At 38.0% G+C, this 13,593-nt stretch overlaps 1 protein-coding gene across 1 annotated transcript in view; it reads right to left on the bottom strand.

The window, feature by feature from the left end:
• ITSN2 (intersectin 2) overlaps positions 1–12,957 on the bottom strand; it is a gene marked incomplete at both ends in the record, with an annotated part of 28,133 nt that extends 15,176 nt beyond the window's left edge. Inside the window, 12 exons of the mRNA XM_010143275.1 lie at positions 219–359; positions 580–729; positions 1,407–1,669; positions 2,667–2,752; positions 2,858–2,995; positions 4,795–4,858; positions 6,077–6,219; positions 7,855–7,951; positions 8,235–8,432; positions 9,310–9,473; positions 11,109–11,172; positions 12,865–12,957. Coding sequence (XP_010141577.1) covers positions 219–359; positions 580–729; positions 1,407–1,669; positions 2,667–2,752; positions 2,858–2,995; positions 4,795–4,858; positions 6,077–6,219; positions 7,855–7,951; positions 8,235–8,432; positions 9,310–9,473; positions 11,109–11,172; positions 12,865–12,957 — 1,601 coding nt within the window. The remainder of the gene's footprint in view (positions 1–218; positions 360–579; positions 730–1,406; positions 1,670–2,666; positions 2,753–2,857; positions 2,996–4,794; positions 4,859–6,076; positions 6,220–7,854; positions 7,952–8,234; positions 8,433–9,309; positions 9,474–11,108; positions 11,173–12,864) is intronic.
• Between the last annotated feature and the right edge of the window lie 636 nt (positions 12,958–13,593).

Raw genomic sequence — 13,593 nt, 5'->3', positions numbered from 1 at the left:
AAATTACTATTATATTCTCAATATAAATACTATTGAAACTGAATGCTTTTTGACACACGAATATTAACGCAGCTGGAAAAAAATGAACAGACATGCTAAAAGTGTAAATATTATCATGAGAACATTTAAGTTGACTGCCCCAAGCCTAACATAAAACAGTAACTCTGTGACACACAGGAGCACAAAGAAAACTATGCGCTTAGCGGGAAACTACATACCTGAAGCTGCTGTTGTAGTTGCTTGACTTCCGTGATTTCTTGGTCATATTTCTTATTTAATGCCTCCAGTTCAGTTTTCCGAATTTGCTTTTTGCTACGAATATCTTGCAATCTGCCTGAGATTTGCTGATGTTTGTCGGTCTAGAAAGAAATCAAACACAAATTATACCACAGAGGGCAAAAATCGCTTCTCCACTAAATCCGGGCTCATGATCTATTCTTTAAAATGACCCTAAACAGCTGCTTTAGATTCCTCATCCAAAACAGAGCGAAACTCCTAGTGGGCCGTTAATGTAGATTCTAAGATTTGCATACTTTAAAATACTGTATTTCAAGATGTATAGTGAAATTTCTTTCTTACCAGGGCTTCTAATTCAAGATTAAGGCTCTTCTTTTTAGAGGTCAGCTTGACAATTTCTTCTTGTTCCCTGTTACGTTGATTAAGAAGTTCTTGGCGACGAATTCTCTCCCATTCCAACCGACGTTGGCGCTCAAGTTCTTGCTTTGCTGCCTGCAAAGAAGTTACATTACCTTAAATTACAGTGGAGATGCAGAACTCAGAGACCATGATTTAGTATAATGTGCTCTATTTCCAAATAGCATAACAGTAACACAACGTACTGTCTTTTGTAAAGAGCTCTTAAATACTTCAGCACCAAAGAATGGAGGAAGTGATCCTGTAAGATTCTTCATGCCATGCTCCTAACTCTGGATGAAGAAAAGCTACTAATGCAGAGAGAAAGTCTGTTTAGCTTGGAATACTGCCCATAAATAAGCACATTGACAGATATTGCTCATAACCTCCTTGGAGAATTTCACAGAAATACATAAAATATGCAAGTGTTATGCAGGCATTGAGACACCAAGTAGAAGCAAATTTGTCTCAAGTTCATCTGTCAAAATATTATAAATTATGAATTCAGAACAATCTTGTTTGTTATACAGATTTTTGGATAAATCCAAGAAAATCTCATCTGAACCCTAAAGTATCTAAAAATCTTCATCCCATAGCAACACTTGATTCATTTATAACAGACACAACGTGTTCTCTCTCCAAGACAACCCACCAACAGCCACGCGAGGAGATAGAACCAAAGCCAGCATTCAAACCTGAATGCTCTGTCAAGTGCATACTGCATGCATGAACAAGTTCCTTAAAGCATTACAAAATAGTTTCAAGGAAACAACCTCCCGCCTTTCTATTTCTTTCCTCCTTTCTTCTTCCCTTTGTCTTTCCAGCTCTCGTTGTCTCTCCAGCTGCCTTTCCATTTCAAGTTGCTTTTTCCGTTCCTGTTCCTGACGTTCCCTCTCTCTTCGCTCTTGTTCTTCTCGTTCTTTCTGAGCCTTACGTTCAGCCTCTCTCTGCTGCTGCTCCAACAAGACCTGACGGCGTTTCTCCAGCTCCATATTTCCCCTCTCATAGTTGGCTTTTCTTTTGTCCTCAAATGTCACTGAAATAAGGAAAGGTAGTTATTTCTGTCCTGCACAAAACACTGCTCTCAAACAAGTACCTCAGTTAAGCCACTGAAAATAGATATTTTCTTTTTGGCAAGCTCAGTGTGTTTGGTCATGGATGATATAAGCATCTTGCATTTGTTAAAGTATTGTTTTTCTTTGCAAAAATAAGTTTTCCTAAGTTTATTCCATTTGCAAAAAAAGAAAAAAAAAAACAAACAAAAAACACTGTAGTTTAAAACCGACCACAAAAATTACTTGAATTTTAGAGAAAACACAGAAGAACAGCTTTTATAAGCTAGGATAAGACTACCTTCTGTTAAAAAAGTTTTCCACCGTTCAAGGAACATTAACACACAGAGAAAGAGCTTAGTTTTTAAGGGTGTTCCCTGTAAGAGCTCCTGGAGTTATAAACAACAGAAAACAAAACAGCATCAAGCTCAATTACCGCAGTATAGGATAAAAATACAAAGGAATGGTTTAGACTCCCAGCAACCACCCTTCCAAAAAGAGAGGCAAATTGTGTCTTGCAGCGTGCACATAAGAGACCTTTGCTGGTAGCATCAGGGAGTCAGTAGCACAATCTACATTATGTGCAAATAGAATCTAGTTTTCAGAGAACTAAACTACATTGGAACTTCTTGCTTCCCAAATGGCCAGAACAAAGTAATGCCAGGAACTTTAAACTGAAAAAAAATTTGTAGTAACATGGCAGCATGTGGCCATGAAGGATTTCTTCTCCCAAATACATTATTAATCAGCACACTTTTCCCTTCCTACAGCTAAAACCAGCCCCTATCTCTGCCTTCTCAATTCTATTAGATGTAATAAGCTGACTACATCCACTTAACAACCTTTCTAGCATCCAATTTTAAAGGGATCTATCCTATGAAATGAAGGTCCCTAGTGATCTGAGTATGTCTTCCACTTTCTAAAGGCTTCAGTGCCCTTCAAAAACAGCCCTATACATTAAGAATATGAACTTTCTTTTACCTGGCTGTTTTTTCTGTGGCTCCTCCTCTTGCACAGGCTGGTAAGATTGTAGAGTTCCATTTACATTTTCAGTATATTTTCCACTTCTGGAAAGAAAAAAGAACATAATTGTTAAAGAAATAAGTTTATTTTCTTTGTAAAAAACACTTTCATTGAAAATGTATTATGCTTCACCGCCCTCAGTGATATACCTGAAAGAAGGTGGTACCAGTTCAAGAGGCAGAGTTAGTGGCAGAGGTTGCCCAGCTTTGGCCATATCAGTTAGGTGCATGGCTAACACAAACTCATCAGCTTTCAGCTGCCCATCTCCATCAATATCAGCTAGTGACCTGCATAGTTTTGACAGCAAAAATAATTAGAACCAGACATCGCAATCACTCACAAATGACAGCTGACACAGTTTACTGTCAAAATAATTTTTAAAATAGAGAATTCCTATGAAATGTTCTGGTAGAAATAATCGAACTAATAACATGAATAGTTGATGGAGGTACTATTCTGTTTACTAATGTACTGCTGTTCAGATTTTTTTTCTAAAATACAGTAAAAAAGACAGAAAAGGTTAAGAGACTTCTCTTGATTTATTGTGTCACCAAGAGAAGAGATGGAAAGAGGATCCAGGACTGTTCTTAACCAGCTCAAAATGCTAGAAACCACTTTTTCAATCTCTTTTTTTTTTTTAAAGAGAAAGAAAAATTACATAAAATTACATCAAATTCTACAACAGGGTTTGCATAGAATTGTTTTCTCCCCTTGCGTCTCCTCGATAGTGCAGGGAAGATGTGAGCTGCCCTGGAGTACCTTGCAATGGGTAGGAAAAGGATCACCTACCCCCTCTAAGAAGGCAAAGCACGCAATCATATCATTAGTCCACAAAATGCTTCCCACACAACTAGTAGTGGGGTGTGGATGTGGGTGGGAAACCAGTGAATTGTTTGCAGAGATGCAGGCAAGAAAGCTGAAACCTTCCTCAAAAAGCTATCCATGTAGATGCAATTGCAGTAATGTGTCCTTAGACTGCATTTAAGTGGAATGCTTAATAAAAAACTGCTCATTAAAAACCAAAAAACCCAACATATTTTAAAAAACCTACTAAAACCAAAAAGGAAACAACAGAACAAACAAAAAAACCCATCACCAACAAAAACCCTGCAGTGAAAAACAAAAGCAGGAGATGATGACATGAGATTTTTATTATGTTCACAAACCAGCACTATTCACACATAACAGCACCATTATTACAGTAATTACCATGAATACAGTACCCCAGTAGAAATATTGACAATTCCTCTTTTCGGGCAAAACTGAAACTCAGGCTGTTAATCCTCTACATGGGTACAAAGACATCCTTGCATTGGCTACTGCTATCATCAGGCTGAGCACCCAGCAGAAAAATAGTCACCATACACCTGCTTTATCTCCCCATACTCCAGAGCGGAGGAATACAACCCGACACTCCATTTTTACCTTCACAGCATGCAACCAAACAAGCTGAATGAATATGAGGAATATTTCAGCTTGCTGCTGCTAGGGACAAACAAAAGACTGCCCGGGGTAGAGAAGATGAAGAAAGAACCAAGCTGTTGTGAATTCTGGGGCCAGTGTATTTTACGTATAACATCCGAGTTATGTCTGAAGGTGTATCTAGCAAGGCATGTTTACTGAAGCCTTCAGACACCTGTAACCATTTCCATCACCACAGTAAAGTCTTAACAAATGTGTAATATGCAGATATCTTCATGGAAACTGCAGAAAAACTCTAAAAGCTGAAGGGTTACTTAATTTTTAATCTTTCTCCGTATTTTAAAACTAACAAGCTTGATTTCAGAATCCTTATTTTAAAATGAACAAACCCTCATTGAATCAGAAATTCATGTTAGTATCTGTACTATTATATGCAGTTTAATGAACAGAGAGAGTGAAAAAGTTATATTACATATATTATATATATAATTACATATATCACAAGGTGTCTTGAAAAATGTAACTAATGAACAAACTAATTTAAGTAGCTTAGTTTCGGTTTATGATTTCAGATCTGTGATGTCTCTTTACAAATTCTTATTACATACATTTCTTCTCCTAACACCATAAACACACTGAATTCATAATCAGTAACTAAACTTACCAAATAGTAGCCAACTGCGTCTGTGAAAGGTTTGACTGCAGAAGGGCATTCCTTGCTTGAAATCCTTAGTGAAAGTGTGAAAGATTTTAATAAACACTTTGTTCAAAGACTCACATGTAGCAAAAAATGGGTCATGAACTGGGGCATGTTTATTTTTAATATTAATCTAATCCATTTTCATCAGCAGCTGACAGTTGGCTTTACTTCCAGGCTTAACAACAGGCATTACAACCCGGACACAATAAAGATATAACATTCTTGTGCACTTTTTTCCCTCCTCAGAGCACCTAACAGAAAAGCTGACATGAAAAATGGATATTTATGGTAATCCCCACAGCTGTTACAAAACCACAGCTGACTAAAGCTTGAGCTAGTACACTGGAAAGTTGTCAGCTTTCCTTTGATAGCACAGAACCATACACCTTTCTAGGCTGGTCAATGAAACTTTCAGCCCAAAATCAACCGAACAAAATAAAAAGCACCGAGTCCCTTTCTCAAAAGAGACCTAGTCAGCTACAGATACACGCAGTCACTTTACATCTACTAACTGCTTGGCCAGCACTCTACTTTCTGCACTACAGTGAGCAATCCAGTTTTGTGAGAGCTTTCACAAAACTCTACTCTTGTATTAACTTTGAAAGCACCACAATGCTGCAGCACAGCACAAACGTCACTGAAAGTCAACAAGGAACAATTCCTTTAAATTACTTTTGAAAAATTCCAATCAACGGCTGCAGCACTGCAGTGTCTTTCCCAAACTGCTGGCTTTCGAAAGATAAAATCCAAATACTCAAGCAATTACTAATACATATACACAGGAGCACAAGACACAAAAATGATTCCAAGATGCTGCCAATTTAACAAAGTCATAAGAAGGAGTCTCATTCGAAGAGCGAAGCTTGAAAAATGACTGCTGACTTCACAGAGGTAACTTCCCCAGCCTTATGGTTCTCAAGCTCTTCTACTTCACCACACCGCTGCCACTCTTCTTCCCCTTGACTATAGCTTTCCCAGTCTACCTGGGGAAACTGCTGCCTCCTCAGGCTCCTCCAGCTCTAACACAGAGTCCAAGCCAATAAAGTAATGGCTATTTACATTACTTGACTGACTGGAATCAGCAGCTGAAACTCACTGTTTCCTACATAGATCAATGTCAACAGTTCCAGCTTTTATTTCATATCTAAGTCAAATCTCAAGCTAGGATTCCATCCCTCAGCCTCCTACATTCCAAAGACAGAAAACACCGCTGGTTTTCCCCCTCCATATCAAATGCCATACTCACCTGATAAATACCCACTCATACTTTTATCAAGACTGTTAAATTTCTGTCTGTATTTCAATCTGGAGGCCTGAGGAACTGCCCAGTCTGATGATGCAATCTTTGGTGAATTCCCAGCTAGTGAAGCACTGGAGGAAGAATTTGAACTGTAATACAATTTAAAAAAAGGAAACGAAAAGAGAGAAAGAGTGGACTCTAAGTTACTTGGCTTAATAAAAAGACATTGTAACAGAAGATATATAACATCTTCTGGTAACATGAAGCAACTTCCACAAAGTTTTACCTCTGCTAACATGGTTCATCACTAATTTGGGCTTTTCATCACTAATATGGACTTTTACTGTGACAGTAGGGACACATATCTAAGACAGAACTCTTGAATTCAAGATCCTGTTTCCTTGGTACCACAGGCCCTTACGCCACATGATTCATTGGTCTGCCACTGCAAAATAATACTACAGGAAACCATCTCAGTTTTCACAAGAATGTGTACAAGGACTGTGAAAAACTGGGCAGATGTCTAAGTAACTTTAAGAGGTATGTAAATTAATAACAAGCAACACAAGAATTTATCTGATTAAACTTTCAATAAAAAGTAGCTTCCAAAGGTGCTAAAGCCATTATGTTCCACCTCTACCTGATCTTTTTACTAGTGACAATGACAGGCTGATTGGAGTTCTTCCAACTCATTCAGTTTCTGCAGAACAGCACTGGATGGTGTGTTTAGCTGTACCAATAAGACTTCTACTTCACAGTGTTCCATCTTTGAAGATCAGACAAAACCAGATGCATCCAGCCTGCCTTGCGTAAGGTAATCAATCCCCTTTGAGTTCTGTACTCTGCCAAGTAAAGAACTATCTGCACTGTTATCCAAGGCAATAAAGTAAAGAATGCTGATATAAACAAAGCCTTTCAGGCACAGTGCTGGATAGACATCCTTTGCATGGAATTAGGGAACATGAAGGCAAAAATGCTGGCAACAGTAACACCAAAGAAGAGCTACTCCGCAACACTACAACACCAGAAGAAAGCTTTCCAATTAAAAAAAACAACAACAAAAAAGGATGATTACAGGCGTGCATCATGCCTACAGCCACTCCATTGAACATTTCCTAGCATCAGGTGTCTGACTGCACAAGGAGCCCACAGTCAGACATGTGCTCATCCTAGATGCCTTGTACCAGTAGCAGAGGTACAAGCACTTCCGCATCACCTTCTGGAATTGAGTGGCACCTGAGATGCTCTCTGGACTGCCTTTTGGGAGACTGTTCCCTGAATGCCCATTTGGATAGATAAGCCTAGTCCCTCACTTTGTCTATGCAAAGCTCTAAAATCAGCAAAAAAGAGCAGTTAATTACAAAGACTCATTATCTCCTAGTATTCATAAAACAAATTCACACATAAATATTTATAACAAATACTATTCTTACATGCCTGCTAATTACATGGTGCTCTCTATAATGAATGAGCACATCGATCCATAAATACTGCTTTTATAACCACCTGGTAAATACTTCTATTTACTAATGAGGTACATTCTCTCCTTTTTTGGCACCATTTTCACCTACTTGAACTCCTCACATACTTTAGATAGTTTTGTCAAATTTATTGAAAGTATTATTTTCTGTGCATGTAACACCAATCTATTTTCAGACTTGGTAGGTCATATTGGATAGATTAATTTTTAATGAACATACTTTGAAAATACAAATGCACCATAAGTTTTGGAAAGCATACTGCTTCAGTTTAAGATATAACCATTTTTAAATTAACTTCCATACCTGCTAGATCCTAAATCAATTAGTGACTGTGCCTTCTGTATACTAGTACCACCAAATCCTCCTGCCATGGGACCTAAAGAACCGGTGTGAGGCAGTGCTGAAACAAAGACAGACAAAACCAAAAACTGTAAAAAACCTGTGTATAAAGTAATGCTTTGCAATAAACACTCAAGGTGTTGAAAAAACAAAAGCTAGTCAGTGCCTTCTTAAGATTAAGTAGTCAAAACCGATTTGACAAATGTGAACTTTGGGAAAAATACAATTTTTCAGATTTTTTTTTTTTAAACTCTCATGCAGGTATTATTATCTCTGCTGAAATTAGTCATAGAGAAAACAAAACTCACAATTCTGAAAGCAAATATACTATATACTCTACTTACTTGAAGAGCAAGGTACGGACAAAGGCTGCAGAAGGCTGGATGTTCCATTTGGCAACGAGGAGGTACTGACAGAAGGCACCAGGGGAGCAGAGATAACCAAAGGAGGAATGGAAGTCATGGAGGTCAAAGGCATGGGAGCTAATGGTGTGATCGTAGACATAGACGTTGGCATGGACAGATTTGGCATACTACCCATTCCTAGAGCAAAATCCAACAATTCATCATTTAATGTTGCAGAGACTCCAGCAAGAAAATGGGTCCCTAATGCTATGGAGAAACAACACAAAGCAACCCGCGTCTGGAGATACAATGAGTTACAGTAGATGCTTGTATGTAGTATTTTCTTTTTCTCTGAAGTTTAGACAAGAGCTCACAGAGGAAAAGATACTGAAGAACATGATTAAAAAAAAATCCTTACAATCAAACCATTCACAAGGTAGATTTAGCTAGTATTTTCAGAAGAATAATATCTAGTTTTCTATAATTGCAGCTATAACTAGTTCTTCAACAAGGCTTTCTACGTATGGCCCCTGAGAGAGAATTACAACCCAGCTCAGAAATTGTGACAATTCTCTACAGGGAAAAGCTGATAACTGTTCCTGAACTAAGTCTCTTTCAAGCGTTGGCCTTGGAAGAGTCCATATGGGTGGAAAGTTCACACTTAGAGACCCCTGTCCAGCAAATGGTTTGAGGCAGTTGCCTGAAGTGAATAAAAACACTTGAACTACTGGCTGAATCTTGCAGAACACAACAGTATGCAGATGAGATGATAGAACGTTACTAGAAAATAAGTGTATGCCAACCATCACTAACTGTAAATGCATGCACTTGTATGCCAACACACGTACAAGATTTAGAGATGAGCAGACATTTTAAATCATGTATGTAATTCCCGTATGCATACACTTAATTTCACCATAGAGGTATGCACTGATTTGGTACTCCAGCTGAAGTCATTATATATATTTTGTTCTAGAAAACAACACAATAACAAGCATTAATGCTTGTGTTTGGCTTCAATTAACTGTGTTTTTTTACCTCTGAACAGTAAGTAAGTATATATATTCTTAAGTACCAAAGCGAGCTGACATTAGCGGTGAAAATACTGGAGTCTGTTTCATGACAGGAGGGAGAACTGCAGGCAAGTGCTGTCCTTGCAATTTCAGCTTGATGAGTTTCATGGCTATAGAGAACTCCTGTTGATTCATTTTTCCATCCTTGTTCAGGTCTGACAGCGTCCTTAAAAACAAAACCAAAATAAAATAAAATTAGAAAAGCCCACAATGAAGAAATTTAACTTTTTCCACTTAATGAAAAGCTTTTCTATCAGATTTATTTACTGGTATTGTACAAGAAATTTATTGCGGCTATTTGTAGATTTTCTACTTTTGACGACATTAAATCCCTCAGAAGATTGAGAAGTTTGACTATCCACTTGGTAGTTCAGTTTTAAAGTTGCAGTGTATTAAATACTTAACACCAGAGAAAGTAGGAAGATACTTGGAAAAGCAGTAGTCTTCTGCTCAGTGGACATGCTTGTTGTCTCTGCTGTGTTTTTTTCCTATGCTACTAGCCTGACTATTTTAAATGAATGTCTGGTAACGTAAAGAATTAATGAAAGAATCTGAAACAGAAGGATGTAGGAACCTGCTAAAGGCACTATATATCACTACGAAAACTCCATTAATTTACAAATACTGGGGGTTTTTTTAAGCCTGATATCCACCCTGTCTTCCTTTGACACTTTTTCAAATAAATACAACAGGAAATATATGTAACAGTGCATATGTAAACAGACAATTTCTGGACAGATAAAAAATACAAAATCTTTTCAATACTTAAACATGTAAATAAAAAAATAACGTAAATGTAAATAAAATTAGGAGAAAAAAATTACCAACACCAGACTTAAGCTACTTTTTTCCTTTCATTCTGTGACTATTCAGCATAAAACTCAAAGGCCGTACACAAAGATTTCCTTACCACTCTTTTACAGGCACTTTAACTGTCTGAAGAAGAAACTAAGTTTGCATTTAGTTTGTTTCTTAATATTCCTTTAGAAGAGAGTTGTTCTTAATTATTATCAGTGTCCACTCCATGTCTTTTACCGCATGTGCATTTTGACATCAACCAAGTACCTCAAAATGAACGCAATATTCTACTAAAGACTGAGTTACAAAGAAGAAAATGTCTGTCTCAAGTGTTGCATCACCTCATACATGTTGCAAAGAACAGCACTTTTCCCAGTTCCTGTATTACAGCACTTGTTGGTACTTTACAGTGTATTGTAACTGACCTTCTGCTAACATTTTCTGTGCCTTTAGATTTTTTCCTCTTTTCTACTTTCAGTGTATTTTCCGCTCCCAGTTTAGCAGCATATAATTTTTCCCCACACTTAATCTCATTTTTTAGTGGTTACCAGTATTTCAAACATCATTCAATCTGCAGCAATTCATTAACCCATTATTTACTTATTTCTCCATATTATTATTTAATATATAAAGACAAGGCCTAATAATTACTTTTGTGACAGTCCAACAGGCACTTCCACCTATGAAAGCCTTGCACTTTATCATTGCTTCTTGTTTCAAGCACTCACCATAGTTTAAAAAGGCTGTATTCAATATGATGCAATTTGAATTAACTTCATAAGAAAGATGTAAAAATATATTGCTTTTTAATTAAGTGTTGGTACACTTAGGGGCTCAGTCTGTCCTCTAATAAAATTAAAATGATGATTCAGACAACACTCCTACTAACTGCTGAATGCCTCTTTGGGACAACACAACATACCACAGATTGTATTTGAATGCTATGCACCTCCCATCTTAAAAAAAAAAACCAAAAACCAAAAAACAGTAAAGAATAACTTACCATATTTCAGCAAGGATTGAAGCTGGTAGACCGGATTGCAAAAAAAAGGTACGTGCTTGATCACCTATAATGAAGAAGAAGGAAAGATAGACTTTTACACCACAGACACCGATTTTTCCGAACACCTCAGCACTCTCTTGTGGGACAGATTTTCAAAAGGAACCAGCACGCCAGATGCCAAGATTTCCAGCTTCGTACCACCTAACTCCTGCCCTGGTGACAGCAATTGTCAGATACCCATGTATTCTGTAATCCGAATCTTCGCTCTGAGGAGTGATTTCAAACAGGTATAAAAGCTTTAAACAGATCACAAATGAACAGCTATCAACAGTTTAATAGATGAAAGATTTAAAGAAGTAAAAATGACTGAAAATTTAGTCCTGACCCAGTTATTTTTACAGGAAAGGATGTGCATACCATTTCTTTCCTTCACCTTCATCCAATCTAACTTTAGCCAGTACTGACTCTCTAGAAAAATTGGAAAAAAAAATTGTGTCCTAAATAATATTCTGTTCCCATAGAGAACATCCACTATTTCAGGAAGGGAACAGGAACAGTTCTGCAATCCTATACCAAGTTCCACATCAGCTGGTACTGATCGTGCTGTAAACAAACTCATAATACAACACAGATAGTGGTGTCTATGCTCACCTATGAGTGAATTGCAGATGTTTAAAGCTAATCTTAACTTCGAGTTATTGTTTCAGTTCTTTCCTCCCTTATGTTCTCACACAACCTTTCATTTCAAGCACTTGCCAAATAAATAATGAAGCCTGAAGACATACGTGCAAATAAGAGCCCAGATGTGGCCTAAAGGTAGTTCCTGGGACTGCATACTTTTCATTTGGTGGTAAACACCAACCCCCCAAAGCTGTTTGATCAAAGCAGGAGTCACATATCACTCAGCTAGATGTGCATATTCCGAATAGACAACTTCCCAATCTTTCCTCAGTCTTTTTTGAACTAAAATAAGGGAGAGCAGGGGCAAAGGAGTCAACAGATAAGACATAGTTAGAAGGATAGAAGCGATCAGGGCTGGTGTTTAGTGCCCACTCACACGCAATGAACGGGGCATTCTTAAATTCAGTCATCTCTGCCAGTGAAACAGAGCCTTTTTATGTCGCAAATAGATTCTTAAATTTAAAAACTGCAGACTCTGAGGTGCGCAGCAATGTGACCCAATTGTTTCAGAGGAGAAGCTGCTGAATGCAACTGGAACTGACAGCAGGCCACTGCAAACTGCATTAGCCTAACGAGAAATTGCTGAAGGCCCAAGGGTTAATAAATTTCAAGCAGTCATTAACAAGGACAAGCTGTGAGCATCTCTCTCTCGCTGCCTCTTCCCGCAAAACAAAGATATCTAACAGTACAGTATTCTCTAATGCTGTTCACACAGAGGAGAGCCACTTCTGGTGTCTCTGGCATCACTTGTCACAATAGCTATTGCAAGTGCTCGTTGGCAGCCTCCCATCTAAGCACAGACTTCGCATGAACTCTTCTGTTTTTGAAAGTAAACAGAACGACAGCACATAACTGCTAGCTACAGAAGTGACAGGGTTAATAAAGAGCATTCCTGTGCCAGACTTTAGCCCAAAGCTTGTAGAAGTTTAGTAATAACCTGTGGCTGTTTGCCTGAAGAAGATGGTTATTAGTCACACAACAAAGGGCCAGAAATAGGATGTAGTTTTCAAAGGATTTTACAAAGGTACTTATGTGTACACAGAAGTTAATGTGTAACGCACAGTCTCAGACCAACCTGTAATGTAGCCTCCTGTGGGCTTAAGACTATCAAACTGCTTGTCATGCTTGGCCCGCTCTTCAGAGGTGATGGCCCATATGTTTGGACCTCCTAAAAAACAAATAAAACCAAACATTGAACAATCAAACAGATCGAAAACTTAAAAATAAAGCTTGTCACTTGCAAAATAAAAGCTTGGCTTCTCAAGAGACAAAGTTAGATCTGCACACACCCAGCTCCTACCAGCTTGGCAACGATGTTACAAAACACAAAACTGCCTCCCAGATGTGCAAGCGCTACCTGAGACAGTTCCTCAGCCAGATTGCTTTACACTTGGCTTTCAGAAAACCTCTGTCACCCCTCAGAGCTGGTGCAATGCAGTTTCCTGTCGCTGCTGATGGTCTGCAGCCCAGGCAGGATGGATGTTGCTGTGTGAACCAAACACTCGTCTGGTTCACCGATTAATAAACGGCATTTGATGTCACTTAAAGGTGCTCATACAGAGGGCTAAACACCCTACAGCTGCCCAAAAGACTCATGCTTTGTCTTGCCAATGCTCTAAAAACAAAATTGGGACTGCTAACAACATATATTTGTTTTGTATGACACAGGAGTAATATCCTGGGTTGGTTTTGGTCTTCTATTTAAACAACATACAATTTCAACTTACTATTTTTCCATGCTTTAAAAAGAAAAAAAAGCCTAAATAGCACTGCTTCAAAGGATTAAAGAGAAATGGCAGGGAAT

This window comes from Buceros rhinoceros, unplaced genomic scaffold (assembly GCF_000710305.1).
Source record: "Buceros rhinoceros silvestris isolate BGI_N320 unplaced genomic scaffold, ASM71030v1 scaffold13869, whole genome shotgun sequence".
In the NCBI taxonomy this organism is placed as follows: domain Eukaryota; kingdom Metazoa; phylum Chordata; class Aves; order Bucerotiformes; family Bucerotidae; genus Buceros; species Buceros rhinoceros.
The sequence above is the reverse complement of the archived record's forward strand: the minus strand, read 5'-3'. Positions and strand labels throughout refer to the sequence as shown.